The sequence below is a fragment of the Enhydra lutris genome, unplaced genomic scaffold (assembly GCF_002288905.1).
Source record: "Enhydra lutris kenyoni isolate GAN:26980312 unplaced genomic scaffold, ASM228890v2 scaffoldscaffold6, whole genome shotgun sequence".
Lineage (NCBI taxonomy): Eukaryota > Metazoa > Chordata > Mammalia > Carnivora > Mustelidae > Enhydra > Enhydra lutris.
Genome location: NW_019154090.1, coordinates 16,218,666 through 16,237,765, shown reverse-complemented (window position 1 = coordinate 16,237,765; position 19,100 = coordinate 16,218,666). Strand labels below are relative to the sequence as shown.

The window sequence follows — 19,100 nt, the reverse complement described above, 5'->3', positions numbered from 1 at the left end:
TGAATCCCCTGATCAGAAATTGGTCTCTCAACAGTTGACCTAGAGTTTAACAAATAACGTGGCATGAGGAACGGTCTCTCTTCCAGCCAGAGTTTTTCAGATCTCAGCTTTTAAGCGGATATGCTGTCACCACAAAAGGCATTGATGGTTCTTGCTCCTTTTCCTTCTCATCCCTGTTCCTGATCTGCTGCTGCTACTCCGGCCTTTCTGGGTTTTTTCACACGAAGAAGCATTTCCACTGGTCTCATTCTTCTATAGATCTGTGTTTTCAGCTGGTAATACGCTCCTTCTTAATGTCATCTTTAACACTGTAGTTTGGGCTCTGCTGGTGAATCTGGAAGGTTTGTATCTGAAAAGTTGCCTTAGTGTTTAAAAGGTAGTTTTGCTGGGTATAGAATTCAGGGTTGACAAGTCCGTCCTTTTTTTCTTAAAGATTTTATTTTGAGAGGGAGAGAGGGAGAGAGCACAAAGAAGCGGAGAAGGGCAGACAGAGTGGGAGAAGCGGACTCCCTGACGAGCAGGGAGCCCAATGTGGGGCTCGATCCCAGGGTCCTGGGATCATGACCCGAGCCAAAGGCAGACGCTTAACCAACTGAGCCACCCAGTTGCCCTAACAGGTTTGTTCTTTGAGCTTTAGGGATGTTGCTCACCTGTCATCTGTCCTGTACTGTTTTATTACTGGGTTTGAACAAGCTGATTATGGTGTGCCATGATCAATTGTTCTTTGTTTCTTATACTTGGTATTCTCTGAGTTTTTTGGATCTTTGGGTTTTCATTAAATTTGGAAACACTTCAGCCCTTATATCTTCAAATAGTCTTTCTGGGCCTTCCACCCCGCAGCCCTCTTTACGGACTCCACAATTACACACATATTCTGCCACGTGGAGCTGTCCCACAGCTTACTGGTGTTACTACTTTTGTTTTCACTCTTCTTTCTCTCTGGTTAGTTTTGGACGGTTTCTAGTGCCCTGTCTTCAAGGGACTAATCTTTCCCTCTGCGGCATCCGGTCCCTGGTAATCCCATCTGGTGTGTGTTTTCATCTTAGGCGTTGTGGTTTCTGTCTCCAGATATTAACAGATCTTGTAAAATATCCTCCATCTCGACTTGATTGTCGAACATATGAAGTACAATGATAACAAATGTCTTACTATCCTTGTCTGCTGATTTCAGCTTCTGTATCAGTTTCAGGTCAGTTTCAGTAGATGGGCTTTTCTTTTCATTGTGGGTTTTGCTTGGATTGTTAGCTCCTGCTTTGCTTCTCTGTGTATGCTTGGTGACATCTGGTTGGATGCCAGACGTTGTGAATTCCACTTTTGCTGAGTGCTATATATTTTTGTATTCTCAGATTTTTTTTTAGAGCCTTGTTCTGGGATACAGTTGAGTTACTTAGAAATAATTTGATCCTTTGGGTCTTGTTTTTAAGATTTATCAGGCGGGACCACAGCAGCGGTGAGTTCAGGACCCTCCAGTGCTGTACCCACTATCTTGTGAGTGTTGAGGATTTCTAGTCTGGTCAGTGGGACTAAGCATTGTTTCCAGCCCTGTGTGAGCATGAAGTACTATTCCCTCTGGTGTTTCTGCATCATTCTCCCCTGATCTCAGGTGGTCTTCTCATGTGTTTGTACCAGTTAGCACCCCGTGGGTACTCTGGCCTGTCTGCAGATGTCTGGGGTTCCCTCCTATGCAACTCTCTCTTCTCTGGTTACGCTGTGCTATGCAAACTCGAGCTGCTGTGGTCTCCCGGAACACTTGCCCTTGTCTCTTCCATTCCAGGTCATGCCGGGCTCCGCCTGCACTTCCCTCCCTGTGCCGTGCCCAGGAGCCATCCTCTTCTGTCTCTGTCTCTTGGGTCCCTTTCCTCAGCCACCTGGTGCCCAGGGTCTTGAAGCCTGTCCTGTCCTCCACAGTGTGTCGTTGCTTCATTGTTTGAGGCAGGAGAGGAAGTCTGGCCCTGATGTCCCATTTGGGCCCAAAGTGGAGTGGAGATCTTGCTGCTTTGTCTTTAAATCCAGATTCTTGTCACAAAAAAACTGTTTTGGTTTTCCTCCCTCCTCTTCCAAAAATTCTTTTGGACATACGCAGGTGTTAGTAGGCAACAGTTATTTGGGCTCTATTCCAAATTTGACTTTCCCACTGATTTTATATCCCACCTTCCCCATTTTATCTCTCCCCCCATAGAAGTTATGGTTTATTGAAAGGGAGGCTCATTAACAAGAAACAAAACACACTAGGTGTGTATTTCTGATGGTGCTAGGAACCATGTGGGGAGTTATATAGGCCTTGGGGTTAACACAGAGTAACAGCAAGGAGCTTCTAACTTAGAACATCAGGGATGGCCCTTCAGAAAGGAAGAGCTCTGCAGAATCCTGAGAAAAAGGAACTCTAGGCAGATCGAACTGCAAACGCAAAGGACAGAAAGGTGCTTTTTTGTGTTGTAAAGAACTAAAAGAAGGCCACTAAGTTTGGAGCCAGCAGGGTGTAGAGCATGGTTGGGAGAAGTCAGGTCACCAGACCTGTGTGTCTGTGGGGATGGGCCACATCAAGCTGTTAAGATTATACTGGTTCATAAAGCACAGACCTTCCTGGTTTTAAAATTTGATTCTTCTCTGGGTTAGATGGAGTGCTTTTTTGAATTTTCTTCCGAGAGGAGACTATGAATGAGGAGGGTGTGGGGTCTCTGCCATCCAATGCCTGGGCTATCTGTCTACATTTTTTCACCAACAGGAGCTGAACGTAGAAGTCTCGAGGGAGAATAGCTGTGACTCCAAACCGTGGGTTCTGTTTCTTAGGCATTTATGTTGTGGAGAAATCTGATACCTAACCCGCTGTTACTCCTTTGTAGCAAATCTTTTCTTTCTCTCTGAATCCTTATGGGTTTGTTTGTTGGTTTGTTTTTTAGTTAATTCCTGAAATTTGCTAAACTAGATATAGATGTGCTGCTTCTTTATTAACTCCCACCACCCTGATTTTCAAACTTAGGATGCAAACTTTGAGCTAAGAAAATACGCTTTTTTTTCCTGTGGTGATCTGCCCCTTTACCTTCTACCTTTAGGTCCTCCCTACACAGTCTCGCCGGTTGCTCTGTCGCTGTCCATCTTCATCTTCCTGTTGCTTGTCCTAAGCCACTTGAACTCCACAAGAACGTTGTGGGACTGTCTTCTGATTCTCCAGTTTGCTCCTGCACTTTCCCACCTGCTGAGCCCTCCAGCTTACAGTGTTGCAGGACTTTTTGTTTTTGTTTTTGTTTTTGTTTTTAGATTTTATTTATTTATTTGACAGAGAGACAGAGATCACAAGTAGACAGAGAGGCAGGCAGAGAGAGGAGGAAGCGGACCCCCTGCTGAGCAGAGAGCCCAATGTGGGGTTTCATCCCAGGACCCTGGGGATCATGACCTGAGCCAAAGGCAGAGGCTTTTAACCCACTGAGCCACCCAGGCACCCCAAGTTGCAGTTTTTTCATCTCAAGCAGTCTTTTGTCTTTCCTTCTCAAGTTGGCCTCCCTTGGTGTTCTAACACGCATGTATTCTTAGTTCTTGCAGATACTGTGAATTAGAGAGGTTCTAGGGCTTTCTCATGTTTGTTGCAAAAGCTCCATGTCCCACAGAGATGTTTGGTCCTGAGACTCTGATTCCTATCCCTTTGAGCTACCGTTTGAACCTTGAGATGTTTACATTTGACCAGTACTTATCTCTCATTCTTCATCTTTACTGGGGGCGGGGGAGCCTCTCTGTGTCCTTTGTGGGAGATAACAAGAATTTGGGAAGAGATTGAGTGGATCCCTGTCTAATCTCAATCCCGAGAAAGGAAATGAAGAATGGTTTGCCCTTGTTCCAGCCTTTTATCTCCTGTGGAATGCTGGCAGGCCAGGGAGGAGGCCGGAGTGGGTTTCCAGCAGCTGTGTCCACCTTGGCCTCTGCTCCCAAGTTCCTGACTACCTGGGTGTTTCTCACATCCTCCGACAGCCCCAGTAAGGCCTGGGAGTCAGCTGTGATGATACTTCGAGATGATGGAGGTCATGCCGGCCTTGTGTAGGTGGAGAGCTGGTTTGCCCACAGCCAGCTTGCAGTGTGTGTGTGTGTGTGTGAGGGGCCCCTTCTGGGCCTTCCCCAGCAGGCTTCCCCATCACAGTCAGACATAGATTGCTGTTGGGACTTGTGCAGATAGAATCTTTTTAGTATCTCTGCTTGTGGACCAGACCCTTCCCAGGTTTCTGTCTGCTAAAGCTTTCCCTCCCCAATTTGTGTCCCCACTGCGGTCATTATGAGGGGACTTGGGTATGCTAAGCACATGTGTTGGCCTCACCATCTCGCATCACATGTCTTCCCTTAATGCTGCTGGCTGCCACATGCTCGCCCTGTGGCACCTGCTGTCTGGAGAGAGCTTGGGTAAGGGACTTGATCTTCCTGGAGTCTCGCCTTGCTCCCCTACCCTTCTCTTGCTGGGCCTGCAGTGTGGCTGTGGGCCTCCCTTGTTTATGAAGACCCATCATCGATCAGCTAACGACTGAGCAACATTCTCAAACATTCTGCCACCTGGCTGGGGCTCCAGGGCCCTCTTAGTCTATGTCCTATTCTTTCCCTTTTCTGAGGCTGGCCCCTCCTCTAAGCGCCCGATGGCGACCCTTAGGTATATAAAGGTGGGTAGGGAAGTGCCATGGGAAGAGACCATATGCCTGGGTCTTCCTCCTTGCTGCAGAGGCCAGAGGTCAGGTGGAGGGATGGTGGGAGTCCTGGGCAGCCTATGGCAGAGTGGCTGGTATCTGTCCCCTAGCCCATCGCTCTGGCTCCTCTGCCTGACAGGTTTGTGACCCCAGATCAGAAGTACTCCATGGACAACACGCCCCACACGCCAACCCCATTCAAGAATGCCCTGGAGAAGTACGGACCACTAAAGCCCCTGGTACGTGGTGCGGCCGGGCGGGTTTGCATGTGGGCTCCATCGGATCCTCGGAGCCGCGCCGTGCACAGCTCACACAGCCCTTCCCCTTTGAGACCTCATGGGACTCTCCCAACAGCCCTGAGGAGTTGTAAACATGCCATTTTATAAGTGGGGGATCTGAGGCCGAGGCACCAATTCAACAGACCTTTCCTGAGCACCTGCGACGTGCTGGGTGGACACTGGCTGGTGCTGAGACGCAGTGGCATCCTGCTGAAGCTCCGTGTGGTGGGTTGGGGGGCGACATGACACGCTGGTGCCTAGAGAGCTCAGCGCTTCCGGTGCGCTGCCCGTGCCAGGGGGGCAGATGGGCAGGGGCTGTAATGGAGAAGGACTGGCTCGGAGGCAGTGGCTGAAGGCTCCGCACACTGAAGCCTTTGACCAGTGGCTGGAGCTTTCTCTCACACACGGGAAAGCCTCCTTGTGGGGGGGCCTGAGGGGCCAGTGAGGAGGCAGCTTCCTAGCAGTGGGCAGACTGCCCTTCTCCCCACTCCTCCCAGTGGGATGGTTATGCTCTCTCCGGTGGAAACAGAGCTGGCACCGTGGGCTTTCTGAAACAGAGGCAGGAGTTCTAGAAATGAGTTGAAGGTGAGAGAAAGGTTGTCAAGAAGCATTTGGCCTGTAAACTGGGTCTGTGGTGTGTCTCTCCCTCTGCCATCACTGCCACAGTGTGGGGTTCTCTTGGCTGTGGTCTCACTGGCCCTGGGACGGAGCTGATGAGTTGAGCCCAGTGAAACAGTAGTTAGCGCTGCTCTATCTAGTTCAGGTGGGGATACGGATCCCAGACACTGAGACACTGGTGTGCTTTCCAGGCAGTTGTGAAAGGGTACATTTGGCCTTGGCAACTGAAATTAAAGCCTGTAGGGGCTTTTCGAGTGTCTTTGCGGGGTTGCTGTCCACTACCCCTGAGGCCAGAGAGGTCTCCTGGAACCCCACAGGCCCAAGAGCAGGAAATGGAACCAAGAGTCCCCGTTAGTGTGGATCCAAGAGGGTGGGGGTTAGCGCTCAAACGTGTGCAGGTTCTGACTCCACAGCTCTGTGACCTTGGGCCAGGTGCTTGCTCTCTCTGAGCCTCCCATTTCTCCCCTGTGGAAGATGACAGCTGTTGCACAGGGTTGTGTGAGGGTTGCTGTGGTGATGTGGGGATACTTCTGGCTCATGACAGCCCTCAGTGAGTTGAGGTCAGTGTCTGCTTGTCTGTCCTGCAAGGCGGGACTGAGCGAGAGGTCTGCATCCTGGCCCCAGGCCTCCTTCCTGCACTGCCTAGCACAGCCGGGGTGCGGCGGGCTCCTAGAGCCTGGCTGTGGAGCCTCACCTGGGCTGCCTCACCCCACCCTCAGCCCCAGACCCCACACCTGGAGGAGGACTTGAAAGAGGTGCTGCGCTCAGAGGCCGGCATCGAGCTCATCATTGAGGACGAGGCGAGGCCTGAGAAGCAGAAGAGGAAGGCTGGGGTGAGTGGCCAGTGGGGCTGGAGATCCCCTTCCTGCCAGGCAGGGCAGACTGGGCCGGGGAGGCGGAGCCATGGGGAGGGGGAGAGAGTGCAGAGGGGGTGGAGCTGTAGCCCATGCCCTTTGTTCCACGGAGTGGGCGTTAGCAAAACCCACAGAAGCGGGCTCCTGGTGCTAAGTGGGGTCCTGGTGCTCGGGACCCTCCCTTTACCTCCTCTGAGCTAGGCCCTTAAGCAGCATTGTGTTTGGACCCTTCTAAAGTAGGCTCTGGGCTGGGTGCAGTGGATAAGATGGTGACACAGACCCAGACGTGGTCACTCCCTCCTGGAGTTTAGGGGGCAGAGGCAGATACTAGGCAAACACAGCAGTGACCCTCTGACGCACATGGCAGTAAGGGAGTAAGTAGAAAGGGGCACAAAGAGAGGATTTAAAGGGACATCCTCATACGACTTCAGCCATGCATCTGGGCTGTGTGAGCCAGGTGGGGGACATTTGCTTCAGGTGAGGTAGAGAGCTGGCGGGGACACAGGTCAGGGACACCTTGGGTGCAGAGGGCAGGGCTGGGGTTGTCCCAAGCCAGCCCAGAAGCCACACCCCTGCTACATCACGTATGTGGTTTCTTAAAAGTAGATGGATTCTGTGTCCCCCTTTTTTGCAGATGCTTTCTTCTGGGGAGAGGTGGGAAGATGGGAATGTGCCAGACAGGTGTGTGGGGAAGGTGGGCAGTCAGTCTGGGAGGGGCCCATGGAGCAGGGGCCCCTGGGTATGTGGTTTCAGAGAACTTGACCCAGGGTCCTCCCTGGCTTCTCCATGTCAGATGGTGGTTCTGAGCCTTGGTGGTACCAATATGGGCATACTGCTGGGTTGGGGGTTGAGTTAGTTAGTCCCAGAGCTGACCCCTGGCCTGCTGCTGAGAGGTGCAGGTGTGGGGCTGGGTGTTCCTATAACAGGCCTATGTCCCTCGGTTTTATGTGTCTGTATTTCTCATCTGCAGGTGAGTATTTGAGGTGTAACTTGGATGACTCTCTCTTGGGCCTGTTTAGGGGTGTGTTTGTCATGGTAGAGGTCTGGGAGCTGTGCATGGTCCATTCGGGGATGACGGATGGGTCTCTGGGTAAGGTGTTTGTGTCTTGGTTCCTGGTGGTTGCCTAGGGCAGGACGGTCTGCCCTGGGCACTGAGTCTGTGATAGTGCCAGGTTCTCCTGGTCTATCTGCACCCCCACCCCTATCCTTGACAGCTGGGGACCTGGCTTGAAGGCCCCACTGCATCAGGGTGTTGGGGCAAGTGTCCCCAAATTGCTGCTGGTGACTCAGGGGAGTCCCAAACGTCTGCCCTGTCTCCCTCCTCCCTACCCGTAGCTGCGACGGAGTCCCATCAAGAAGGTCCGCAAGTCCCTGGCTCTTGACATCGTGGATGAGGACGTGAAGCTGGTGATGTCCACGCTGCCCAAGGTGCTGTCCTTGGTAAGGGGTCAGAATTGCAGAAGGCTCCTCTGCTGCAGGGAAAAGGGAGTCTTCGTGGAGGCCCTCTGCCTTTAGAACCCTTTAGCTGTGAGGGGATCCTGGTGGTGGACTGGCCTGGCACTTCTTGGCCTGGGCTCTGGGTGTCAGGCTCAGCCATAAGGGGCCGATGGAGAAAGTGGGGCTGAACACCCACGCCTGATTTCAGTCGGGGCAGCTCTGCACATGTCTTTCACAGACGGGTTTATTGCATTGCTGGAGTTGCATTGCTAGAACATGTTTGAAAACCATGAATCTGGGTCCCCAGCCCCTTCTCTCATACTCTACTTATTGGGGCGATGTGGAGAGGGTTGGTGACGTGCCTCAATGAAGCACAGGCAGGTGGTTGGGGCATATCAGCCCTGGGAAGGGTGCTGTCCGGTTCCAGGCTGAGCTCGGGAAAGGTGCTGTTGTCAACACAGAGCCTGTGCTCAGAAAGCATGCTGCGCTGTGGATCTCGTGCAGCTGGCAGGGGGCTGCCTCAGCCAGTGGGAGGCAGCAAGAGGAGTGTGGGGGAGGGGGAGAGACAAAGGATGGCCTGATGAGATCATGCAGATCTGGGGACTTAGGACTGCTGCAGAGAAGCCCTGGGCAGGGAGCCCCACGAGGCTGGGGACTTAGTACCGTGCAGCCAGACCTGCAACAGGCATTTTCTTGGGCACATAAAATATTTGCCAAACAGTAAAGCTGTGTGGTTAGGTAGTTTAGAACATGGGATTTGGGGTGGGGTGAGCCTGGTGGAGTTCCGACACTGGCCCATGCTCTCTGGGATCTCTTGGTTGTCCCAAGCCTCAGGTTCTTTCCTATCAGAGCACTGAGCCCTGCAGACTATTAGGAGAATAAAGGTCGAGCAGAACTGGGAGGCTGGCCGGGCTGTGTGTACTTTGTGCAGCTCTGTGTGTGCTGGTTGATGCTGGCATCTGTGGCTGCTCGTGGAGATTTCTGGTCCCAGGAGAAGCTGGACTACCCCCACCCCTGCCTGAGGCTGGGGGCGCCGAGCCAGCTCCATGGAAAAGGGACTGGCATTACTGGGCACCTGTTAGGTGCCAGGCTCTGAAACAGGCACTTGACAGAGAAGTCCCCGTCTGGAAGAGGACACTGAGGCTTAAAGAAGTCCACGTCTGCCCAAGATCCAGTATGCTGGAGGTGCAGCTGCTGGGCTGCGACTGGTTTCCTTCTTTCCCACCACGCCTGTGGCAGAAGGGTGAGTCTGCCTCCGTTTTCATTTCAGCCGACAAATGTCCTGTCAAGCTCTTCCAGCTTCATGGTGCCGGGCATCAAAGAGGACACCAGCCTCCTCAACGAGGGCTTCCTGCAGGCGAAGCCCGAGAAGCCGGTGGCAGCCCCGAAGCCCCGAAGCCACTTTCCAACACCTGCCCCTGTGAGTGCCGGCCACCAGCGTGGTGTTACCTGTGGGGACTTGGCATGGGCTGTTGCCTCTGCCCAAATGCCCTTCTCAGGCTCTGTTCGCCTGATTAGCAGACGCTTCAGATCTCTGTCTGGACGCCAGTCCCTCGAGGAGGGAGCCCATGTGCTGGAAAGCACCCCCCCCCCCACGAGCCCCTCTTGTATGGCGTGGTCTCACTGTAATTAATTACTGTCTCTGTATTTAGTTGCTTAGCCTGTGTCTGTCTTCAGGGGCAGGGGCTGCTCTGGCTGCTCGCACCTCACTGTCTGTCGGTCTGAATTTCTTGCTGCTCCTTCCCACCAGCCTGCTTGGCTGTCACATTTCCCCATGAGGAGGCTGGTGCCACATGGGCACGGCCATGTCGCCCGGTCCAGCCTCCTTGTTCTACATCTGAGGAAGCCCAGAAATAGGAGCAACTTCTCCAGGGCCGCTGGGAAGGTGGAGGGAGCACAAGAAGGCTTGGGGCTTCAAAAGGGAGGAGGGTCATAGAAACGTTCCCCTCTCCTGGCCATGCTCACAGCGTTTGCTGGGGGAGTGCTGCCCTTGCCTGGATGGTAACTTTCTTGCCTCCTCCCAGATGACCAGCGCCTGGAAGACGGTGGCCTGCGGGGGAACCAGGGACCAGCTCTTCATGCAAGAGAAAGCCCGGCAGCTCCTGGGCCGCTTGAAGCCCAGCCACACGTCTCGGACCCTCATCTTGTCCTGAGGGGCTTGGTGGTTACGAACTCATTCTTATGTTTACAGGGGGCTGGGGGGACCGAGGTTGGTCTGTGAGTCTGAGCATCATACTCAGATGACCACCTGCAGGGAGCCTTCTGCCACCAGCCCCTCCCCAGACTGCTCAGGTGGAGGCAGAGTGGGGCCTCCCGCTGTCCTGTCTCTGAGTCCAGTGATGGGTGCGGGCGGTTCCTGGTGTTAACAGAACAAAGTCCCACCCCTGGGCCTGCCTGGTCCTCTCCCCAGTGCCACAGGAAGTCCCATTAGCTCCTCTCAAGCCCTGGTCAGGTCTGGCCTCATCTCAGACCCCTGCTTAGAACAGGGGAGTGGCCAGCGTGCTCCTTCCCTCAACCTGTTAGTACATTTTCTTGAAAAAAATAAAATTCCCTTTTTCCATATGCTGTTGTAGACTCCACTTTTCTCCTGTCCCCTGCTTGTGGGGTTTGTTGGTCAGGGGTTAACTCCCTGGTGACTGTCCTTGGGGCCTTAGGGATATGGAGACCTGGGCCTTCCTCCTCAGAGCACAGCCTTGTCTGTACAGTCCAGGTCTCGGTCTCTGGACGCCTTCCCCCAGCAGCCCAGGGTGCTGCAGGCAGTTTCGTCCACCCAGTGGCCGCCTCAAAGCTCCGAGGATTCTTGGCTGTTAGCAGGGAGGGAGACATGCATGAGGACCCTGTTTGGCCTTACCATGGATGGTGGACCTGGCCTGCCATGACCCCAGCCCCCAGGTGAGACCGGTAAACAAGGAGGGACCAGCAGCTGGGCAGAACTTCTGGCCGTAGTGGCCTCAGCTTGCCAAGGCCATGGCAGCAGTCGGAGCCTGTGCTGTGGTCCACCTGGATCACGGTGCCGTGGGCTGGCCGGCACTTGGCTGGAAGCTGGGGACTGAAGCAGGATGGGTGCCACGTTTGACAAGGTCTGGACTAGGGAGTGAGATGTTCAGCAGTAGAGTTCATAGGATTTGGCACGCAACCATTCGGGGGCTGAGGTCTCAGTTTATCACAGGATGGGTACCTGCCTGGGACCCATTTCTAGACTCTTGCTGCAGTGACTCTGATTTCTAAGGGAGACTTGGGGACAGATCCTCTTGCCGGGGGCCCTCCTGGGGAGGTAGGACACCAGGGTTCAAATCTGACACATCCCTGCCCAGCTGAAGTTGTACACGGGGTCCTGTCAGTGTGGCACAGCCCTCCCCAAGTGGCCCTCGACCCAGTCACACACAGTTGTGCCCCATTTGAGCCTGGTTGAGTGCTGGTTCCTGCTCCAGAGCCAAGGCCTGGGAATGAGACCAGGGACGAGGGCTCCACTCTGCTTCCTGGAGCTCCTGTGGCTGAGCCAGATGCTCCCCTCAGTTCATGGCTAGGACACAACTGCCACATGGCCCTGTGTCTTTGCTGATTTCCTGGCCTAGACTTCTGTCCTCTGTCCCCCACCCCCAGCCCTCTGGGGGCATGCAGGGCCCAGGCAGGCTCTATCTCCGTTCCCTGCAGGGCTGTCAGCATTGATGGGTGACTCCAGTGAGGGTGGGGACCCAGGGATCTTTATCCCAAGAGTTCGCAGGCAACTCAGTCTGTAGAACACCTACATTAAAGTCAGATGCAGCAAGTCTCTGGGACAAACTGCCCTCCCGACCTTGCACCCTGGAGTTGATCAGAGGCTCCCAGGGGTGATTCCTAGGCAGGTGATAGGTGGTTGCACCTCAGTGAGCTCACCTACAACCCACCAGGGGCTTTCTGCCAGTGCCTGCTCCTGGGTTCCTCTCCCGCCGCAGCCCATGGCTTGTCCTGAGGCTCTTTCCGGTGCACCTATTAACTGCAAACCCGTTAACTTGCTAGCTCCAGTGAACTCTGCACTGGAGCTGTTCTCTGCTTCGTGCGTTAAATGAATAGACGTCAAGGGTTCCCCTGTACCTGGCATTGTTCTGGTGCTGAGGATTCAAGAATTAACCCCAAGATTCTCCCAAACAACCTTATTCTCACAGGGCTTAGATTCTAGAGAGGATGGGCAAGCTATAAGCCAGCACCCATGCACAACATGCCAGAAGTTAAGAGAGGTTTTTAAGAGAGAACGCAGAGGAATAATGAATGGCATGGGCGCCAGACCGCCTGCTAAGAGGAAGGGGAGGCTTGAGGGAGAAGGCTGGCTGCAGGGCCTGGCCACCATGGGGACCAGGAGGGAGAGTCCACACGGGCAGGGGTACTGGTTGCCAGAACCCGCGCTGACAGCCCCTCTGCGGTTTGACTGGGAGTATGGGGGCACGGAGTGCTCCAGTGGGTTCTGCATCTGGTGGCTGGCCTCAGGAACTTGGGTCATCCGGGATGATCCAGGGCCCAGTGTCTCCTAGGCCAGGGTGACAAGCAAGATGGAGGTAGGTGCTCAGATGCCTAGCACCCGAGTTCAGGGAGGGAGTACGGGGGGACGATAGTAGGAGGGAAGGGTGGAGTTCAGCTAGGATGGCAAAGCTGAGCGTTCTGAGAAGACCCAGACGGTGGCTTGGCATCTGCTGGCCAACACGGCCTGGAAGCGAAGGAAAGAGGGTCAGAGGCACAGAGTCTGGGGAGGAGGGCTCCCGTAACCACCACAAAAGGACAGCTACTCCTGGAAGCCACGCCCACGGGGGGGGGTCACGTGACTTATTCTGTCCAATGGGAACCTCCTAATTGCCACGTGAGGGATTGTGGGAGAGCCTGCAGAGAGAGGTGGGAATGGCCAGCTGCTTTAATGAGTCTGGTCGCGTGAGCCCGGCCATCCTGAGCCATCCAGCCTGCCCGGATCTGGCTCAGTCCAGAAGAACTGTCCGGCTGAGCACGGACTCAGGAGAAATAGGAACTCGGTATTGTTTTAAGTCCCATTTCAGTGTGGGGGTAGTTTGTTGATGGAGACGCTGTCACAGGGAACCAGGGTGTGTGGAGCGGGAGGCCGCCGCCGAGGGCTGGAGCCTGGGCTGGACCAGCACGAGGCTGGAGGCGCAGGTTATGTCCCTGAGCAGTGTTCTCCCCGGTCGTGAAGAATTCCGAATGGGACAGAGATGTTCTCAGCTCCAGGTTGTTGCTGGGGGTCGGAGTCAGGCCAGCCCCCCCCCCCGGGGGAGGAGTGGGGCCGGTGGACATCGTGGGAAGCGGTGGGGACCTAGGTGTAGGTACAGGGCGTCTGTGTGATGTTTGAGATACTTAGTACATTTATTTGCATCTTATATCTCCCCTTTAATAAAGGGAATCGTCTCCTAAGATGCTTTGAATACCTTTTTGTCTCTGTTTAGAATGTAAAAGCCTCGCCTGAAATTCAAGTGATGCAGAAGTGGACGGATTAAAATGCAGACCGTCCGTCCACCCCCATTTTCCTCGGAGGTGACCACCACTCAGGGTCCAGTAAAGTACTTCCCGGATCCTCCTGAATCTCATTGGGATCCTGTTAAGATGCAGACTTTGGTCCGGGAGGCTCTCAGGTGGGGCTCCACGTGCTGCCTTTCTAACAAGTTTCCAGGTGATGCAGAGTCGGGGAGCTGCACTTGGAGAAGCAGGGATTCCATTGATCAAAATGAATGAGATGTCTGGGGCCATTGCTATCTTTTCTTCCTCAGTCTGCACAGCATCTCCGTTTCACTCGCCCCAAGAACTCAGTCCTGGCAGATGCAGGCAGTCTGTGCCATGTGGTTTCTCTGGTGAGAGCCACCTGGGTCCCCTCCACCTGCCTGCGTTTCTCAGGCAGTGGGACATCCGCTTCGGAAGGGCCTGTCTGGTTGCAGTTACACCTGTGTTGTACGGCTTATTGTATGACTCCCTTTTGCCTGTAACTTCCGAGAGAGCAGGGATGATACCTGCCATGTGCATGGCTTTATCCTCAGCACTCATTGGCGCCTGGCACATAGTAGGTGCTCACCAAATATTTCTTGAATGAATATGAAAACTAAGAGGGATCAGTGATGCTCTGGCCATCGTTGAGCATTCATGAGGATCTCTTTTTGGACTATTCAAGGTGGAGGTGTCCTCTTTTATCTATCTATTTATTTATTTATTTTGAGAGAGTGAGAGCAGGGGGAAGGGATAGAGGGAGAGGGAGAAGCAGACTCCCTGACGAACAGAGGGCCCCATGTGGGGTTCCATTCCAGGACCCTGAGATCATGACCTGAGCTGAAGGCAGATGCTTAACTCACTGAGCCACGCAGATGCCCTGATCAGGATGGAGTTGTCCTCTTGCCAAGACCAAAGGAAGACCTGAATTTTCGCTGTGTGACTGTAGGGACTGACCAAAAAGCATCCATGATCCAAGAGTTGTGTGTGCATCATGACAGACCACCGCTCCTTCCATCCCACCCACCCAGACACAGCCCCTTCAAGAGCCAGAGACCCTTCCCAGAGTCATGCCACTGCTTCCCAGATGCAGGCCTTCCTCCATCAATACTCATCTGTGCTGTGATGCCCAGAGATTAAAGTGATTCCAAAGGCCTGATTCCCAGTCTCAGCTTATAACTGATACCCATGTTGACAGCAGCATTATTCACAACAGACAAGAGGTGGAAGCAACCCTAGTGTCCATTTACAGAAGACTGATAATCCCAGGTCCCTACATGCCAGACTCAGTTTTGTTCTTTTTTTTTTATTAGATTGTAGTTAAATACATAATAAAGTTTACCATCTTAACCTTTTAAAAAATTTTTTAATTTTTTGTTAACATATAATGTATTATTAGCCCCAAGGGTACAGGTCTGTGAATCACCAGGTTTACACACTTCACAGCACTCACCATAGCACATACCCTCCCCAATGTCCATAACCCAACCACCCTCTCCCTACCTGCACCCCCCACCCCGGCAACCCTCAGTTTGTTTTGTGAGATGAAGAGTCTCTTATGGTTTGTCTCTCTCCCGATCCCATCTTGTTTCATTTTTTCCTTCCCTACCCCCCAAATCCCCCACGTTGCCTCTCAGATTCCTCATATCAGGGCTGTCTTAACCTTTTCTAAGTGTACAATTCAGCCATGTTAACTCTATGCACATTGTCATGCAACAGATCTCTAGAATTTTTTCAGCTTCCAAAATTGAAAGGTACTCATTAAACAACTCATTTCCCCTCCCCCAGCCTCTGGCGACTGCCATTCTACCTTCTATGAATTGGACTACTCTAAATATCTCGTATAAAGTGGAGTCATACAGTATTGTCATTTTGTGACAGCTGATTTAACTTAGCATAATATCCTCAAGGTTCATCCCTCTTAGAGGTTGGGTTGGAATTTCCTATCTTTTTAGGACTGAATAATATTCCACTGCACAGAAAGACCACGTTTTAGTTACACATTCATCTTTCTGTGGACGGACCCTAGGGTTGCTTCCACCTCTTGTCTTGTGAATAATGCTGTTGTCAACATGGCTATGCACGTAGCTTGAGATCCTGCTTTCAGTCCTTTTGGCTGTATACTCAGAAGTGGGATTGGTGGGTCACATGGTAATGCTATATATTTTTTGGCTTTCATAATATCGTGTGTGTGTGTGTGTGTGTGTGTTATGTTAGTCACCATACAGTAGTACATCATTTGTTTTTGATGTAGTGCTCTAAGATTCATTGTTTGTGTGTAGCACCCAGTGCTCCAGGCAATCCGTGCCCTCCTTAATCACCACGGGGCCAACCCATTGCCCTACCTCCCTCCCCTCTAAAACTCTGTTTGTTTTCCCGGAGTCCATAGTCTCTCATGGTTCATCTCCTCCTCTGACTTCCTTCCCTTCATTTTTCCCTGCCTTCTTCCAATGTCCTCCTTGCTACTTCTTATGTTCCACAAATAAGTGAAACCGTATGACCAGGTGGGATTTATCCCTGCGATTCAGGGTAGTTCAGCATTCGCAATCAATCAGTGTGATAGAACACATTAATAAGAGGAGAGAGAAGAATCATGTAGTCCTCTCAATTGATGCAGAAAAAGCATTTGAGAGAATACAACATCCTTTCCTGTTCAGACTCTTCAGAGTGCAGGGATAGAGGGCACATTCCTCAATTTCATAAAATCCATCTATGAACGCCCACAGTGAATATCGTTTTCAATGGGGAAAAGCTGAGAGCCTTTCCCTTAAGATCAGGAACATGACAAAGATGCCCACTCTTGCCGCTGTTGTTCAACATAGTGCTAGAAGTCCGAGCAACAGCAGTCAGACAACAAAAAGAAATAAAAGGTATTAATATTGGCAAAGAAGAGGTCAAACTCTCTCTTTGCAGATGACATGATACTTTATGTGGAAAACCCAAAAGACTCCACGCCCAAATTACTAGAACTCATATAGCAATTTTTTAATGTGGCAGGATACAAAATCAATGCACCGAAATCAGTTGCTTTCCTATACACTAACAAGGTAATCCTATTTTTCAAAAAAATTTTTAAAGAGATTTTATTTATTTATTTGACAAAGAGATCACAAGCAGACAAGAGGGGCAGGCAGAGAGGGAAGCAGGCTCCCCGCTGAGCAGAGAGCCCGATGTGGGACTCGATCCCAGGACCCTGAGATCATGACCTGAGCTAAAGGCAGAGGCTTTACCCCACTGAGCCACCCAGGTGCCCCGGTAATCCTATTTTTAATTTTAGTTGTTTTTATTTTGTTTCAGTCAGGTTTTTGGTTATTTCCTGAAGTTGTGCTCTGGGCTACTAAATCTTTTGCAGCGATGGTGTGACTCTGTCACCACCTGGTGGCCACTGGTATGTTTGCAGCAGCATGTAAAGGGAGCCACAGCAGTTTCTTGCGGGTCTTGGAAAAGTCCCTGAAGCATTTTTCAGTTTTCAGGCCTTCTCTTTGGCATCCTCACCAAGCAGTTGTCTGGCCCTTGCTTGAACACCTCCTCTGCCTGCGAGAGGTGACTTTATTACTCAGCAGCCAGCTCCACTGTTGGACAGCAGTTGGGAAGAAAAGCTTCTTTATTTGGAGGAAAAAAATCCTCTGTCCTTTGTAATACCAAAGTAGGAATGATTAGGGTGCATGGGAAGCTGGTCTGTGGGGAAATCAGGGTCTCAGGACAGGTGGCTGATAGGCCAGTATTTCCTGGGGAGTCTTGACTGCCAGAATTAGCCACTATCTCAGCAGATCCTAGTATGGATCGAATCTGTCCTGTTCCCACAGGTCACCAAGTCTCGGATTTAGTGATGATAGTGATTCAACCCTCTCTAAATGGGTTTTATGTTTCCACCTTTGGCCGTGTGTGTTTTAAGGTAATAAAGCTGAGTTTTGGTACAAATTAAGGATCAGACTTTTCACTGATGTAGACCAGTGGTCTCAGCTAGCCAGGATGAAGGTGTTTTACCTGTATGTTAACTAGGGCTTCCCGGTAGGTATCTAGGCTAAAGTACACATTGAATGGGACAGTCTGACAAGGACAGGTGTAAAGCCTTAGTCATAAATGCCCTTCAGAAAGGCACAGCTGAGGATAGGTCACCCCTCTCTGGGAAAGAGTCCCTGCGCCCTGCCCAGAGTGCACCACCTTCGTGTCCTGTGGGTGTTCAGCAAATGTCTCCTTCTGCCTTGATGTGATGTGGTAGTAAGAAAAGCCTTGGGCAGCTGGGACCAGAGAGGTGGGGGAAGTGGTATCATTTTGTGTGTGTGTGTGTGTGTGTTGATTTTTTATCTTAATTGTGTTCCCTGTGGTCAGGGAACATAGTCTGTGTGGTTTCATGTCTTCAAAATTTGTCAAAACTTGCTTTATGGTCAAGCATATGATCAATTTTATAATTCGTCATGCATCTGGAAGGATCTATAGTCTGCAGGCATTGGGGGCAGTGTCTTATTTTTGTCATATGCTAATCCTGTGGACTAAATATTCAATGGCCTGTTTTTTAAAAGATTTTATTTATTTATTTGTCAGAGAGAGAGAGAGAGAGCACGTGTGAACACAAGCTGGGGGAGTGGCAGGCAGAGGGAGAAGCAGATGGGCAGGAAGCTCGATGTGGGACTCGATCCCAGGACCCTAGGATCATGATCTGAGCCAGAGGCAGATGCTTAACTGACTGAGCCACCCAGGCATCCCTATCCTGGTTTTTTGTCAGCTTTTTGTAGACCTGGATTAGTCAACCTCCAAACGATGCGTGGTAAGAATGTTGTCCTAAGCTGCTGAACACTGGGGTGATTTGTTATTCAGCATTATTATGGTAATAACTAGCTGATACAGGGACACCTGGGTGGCTCAGTTGTTGGGTGTCTGCCTTCTGCTTGGGTCGTGATCCCAGGGTCCTGGGATCGAGCCCCACATCAGGCTCCCTGCTCTGCAGAAAATCTGCTTCTCCCTCTCGGGCTCCCCTTGCTTGTGTTCCCTCTCTCACTGTCTCTCTGTCAAATAAATAAAATCTTAAAAATAACTAGCTGATACACAAGGTAGACTTGTGTTCACTTGAAAGCCCTGGATAATGGATAGTGCACCCTGGGCTCAACTGGGTGGAGGAGGAGCTTAGGAGACCTGGAGTTCCCAGAATGGGGCTGGAAATGAGTGTGATGGGAGGGTTCTGGAATCCAGAGCCATGCGACTCTGCCTGTGTCTTAAGTGTTCCCCAGGACACCAGGCTTTTCCAGGTTCTTCTGACTTTGGATCAGACAGACCTGGATGTGAATCCCAGCCCAGCTGGTACGGCTATGTCTCTTCCTTCCTCTGAGCCTTGGAGTCCTCATGATAAAATGGGGAGAATCCTTAACCTGTCAGAGTTGCTGAGGGGCTGGAGAGAACACTGGCCCACCTTGGGATTCAGGAAATAAGGCTCTTAAGATGTTACAACAAAATGCTTTGTCATCCCGTTCTTATGCTCAAGAAACCGTGTATAGGAGGAGTTCACATGGAGTTCCATGCTTCAGTAGAGTGCTCTAAGGGGAAGGTCCCAGGTAGGGCTGGGGACAGGGCATTAGCCAGTCTTGACCTGCAGGTTTGCACTTCAGTCTGTCCTGTTTTGTGTCACCATCCGCTTCGTAGTTACCAGCTGGGGAAGTGGTGTGGTGCAGAACAGCATAGGCATTAGGTATGGGTTCAGTTTTTGTTTGTTTTTTTTTTTTTTTTTTTTTTTAGTTTTTATTTTTTTTTTTAGTTTATTTATTTGAACAATTTTTTTATTTTTTTCGTTGCTGGTAAAAGTA

At 51.6% G+C, this 19,100-nt stretch overlaps 1 protein-coding gene across 5 annotated transcripts in view; it reads left to right on the top strand.

Moving 5' to 3' along the window:
• Positions 1-10,410, top strand: part of LOC111141367 (MYB proto-oncogene like 2) — a 35,213-nt gene extending 24,803 nt beyond the window's left edge. For 3 of the 5 annotated variants that reach the window (XM_022493856.1, XM_022493853.1, XM_022493852.1), the window contains 5 exons: positions 4,801-4,900; positions 6,277-6,390; positions 7,747-7,851; positions 9,119-9,268; positions 9,873-10,410. In XM_022493856.1, coding sequence (XP_022349564.1) covers positions 4,801-4,900; positions 6,277-6,390; positions 7,747-7,851; positions 9,119-9,268; positions 9,873-10,001 — 598 coding nt within the window. In that variant the 3' untranslated portion in view covers positions 10,002-10,410. The remainder of the gene's footprint in view (positions 1-4,800; positions 4,901-6,276; positions 6,391-7,746; positions 7,852-9,118; positions 9,269-9,872) is intronic. The other 2 variants (XM_022493854.1, XM_022493855.1) reach the window with 1 other exon arrangement.
• Positions 10,411-19,100: the final 8,690 nt, after the last annotated feature.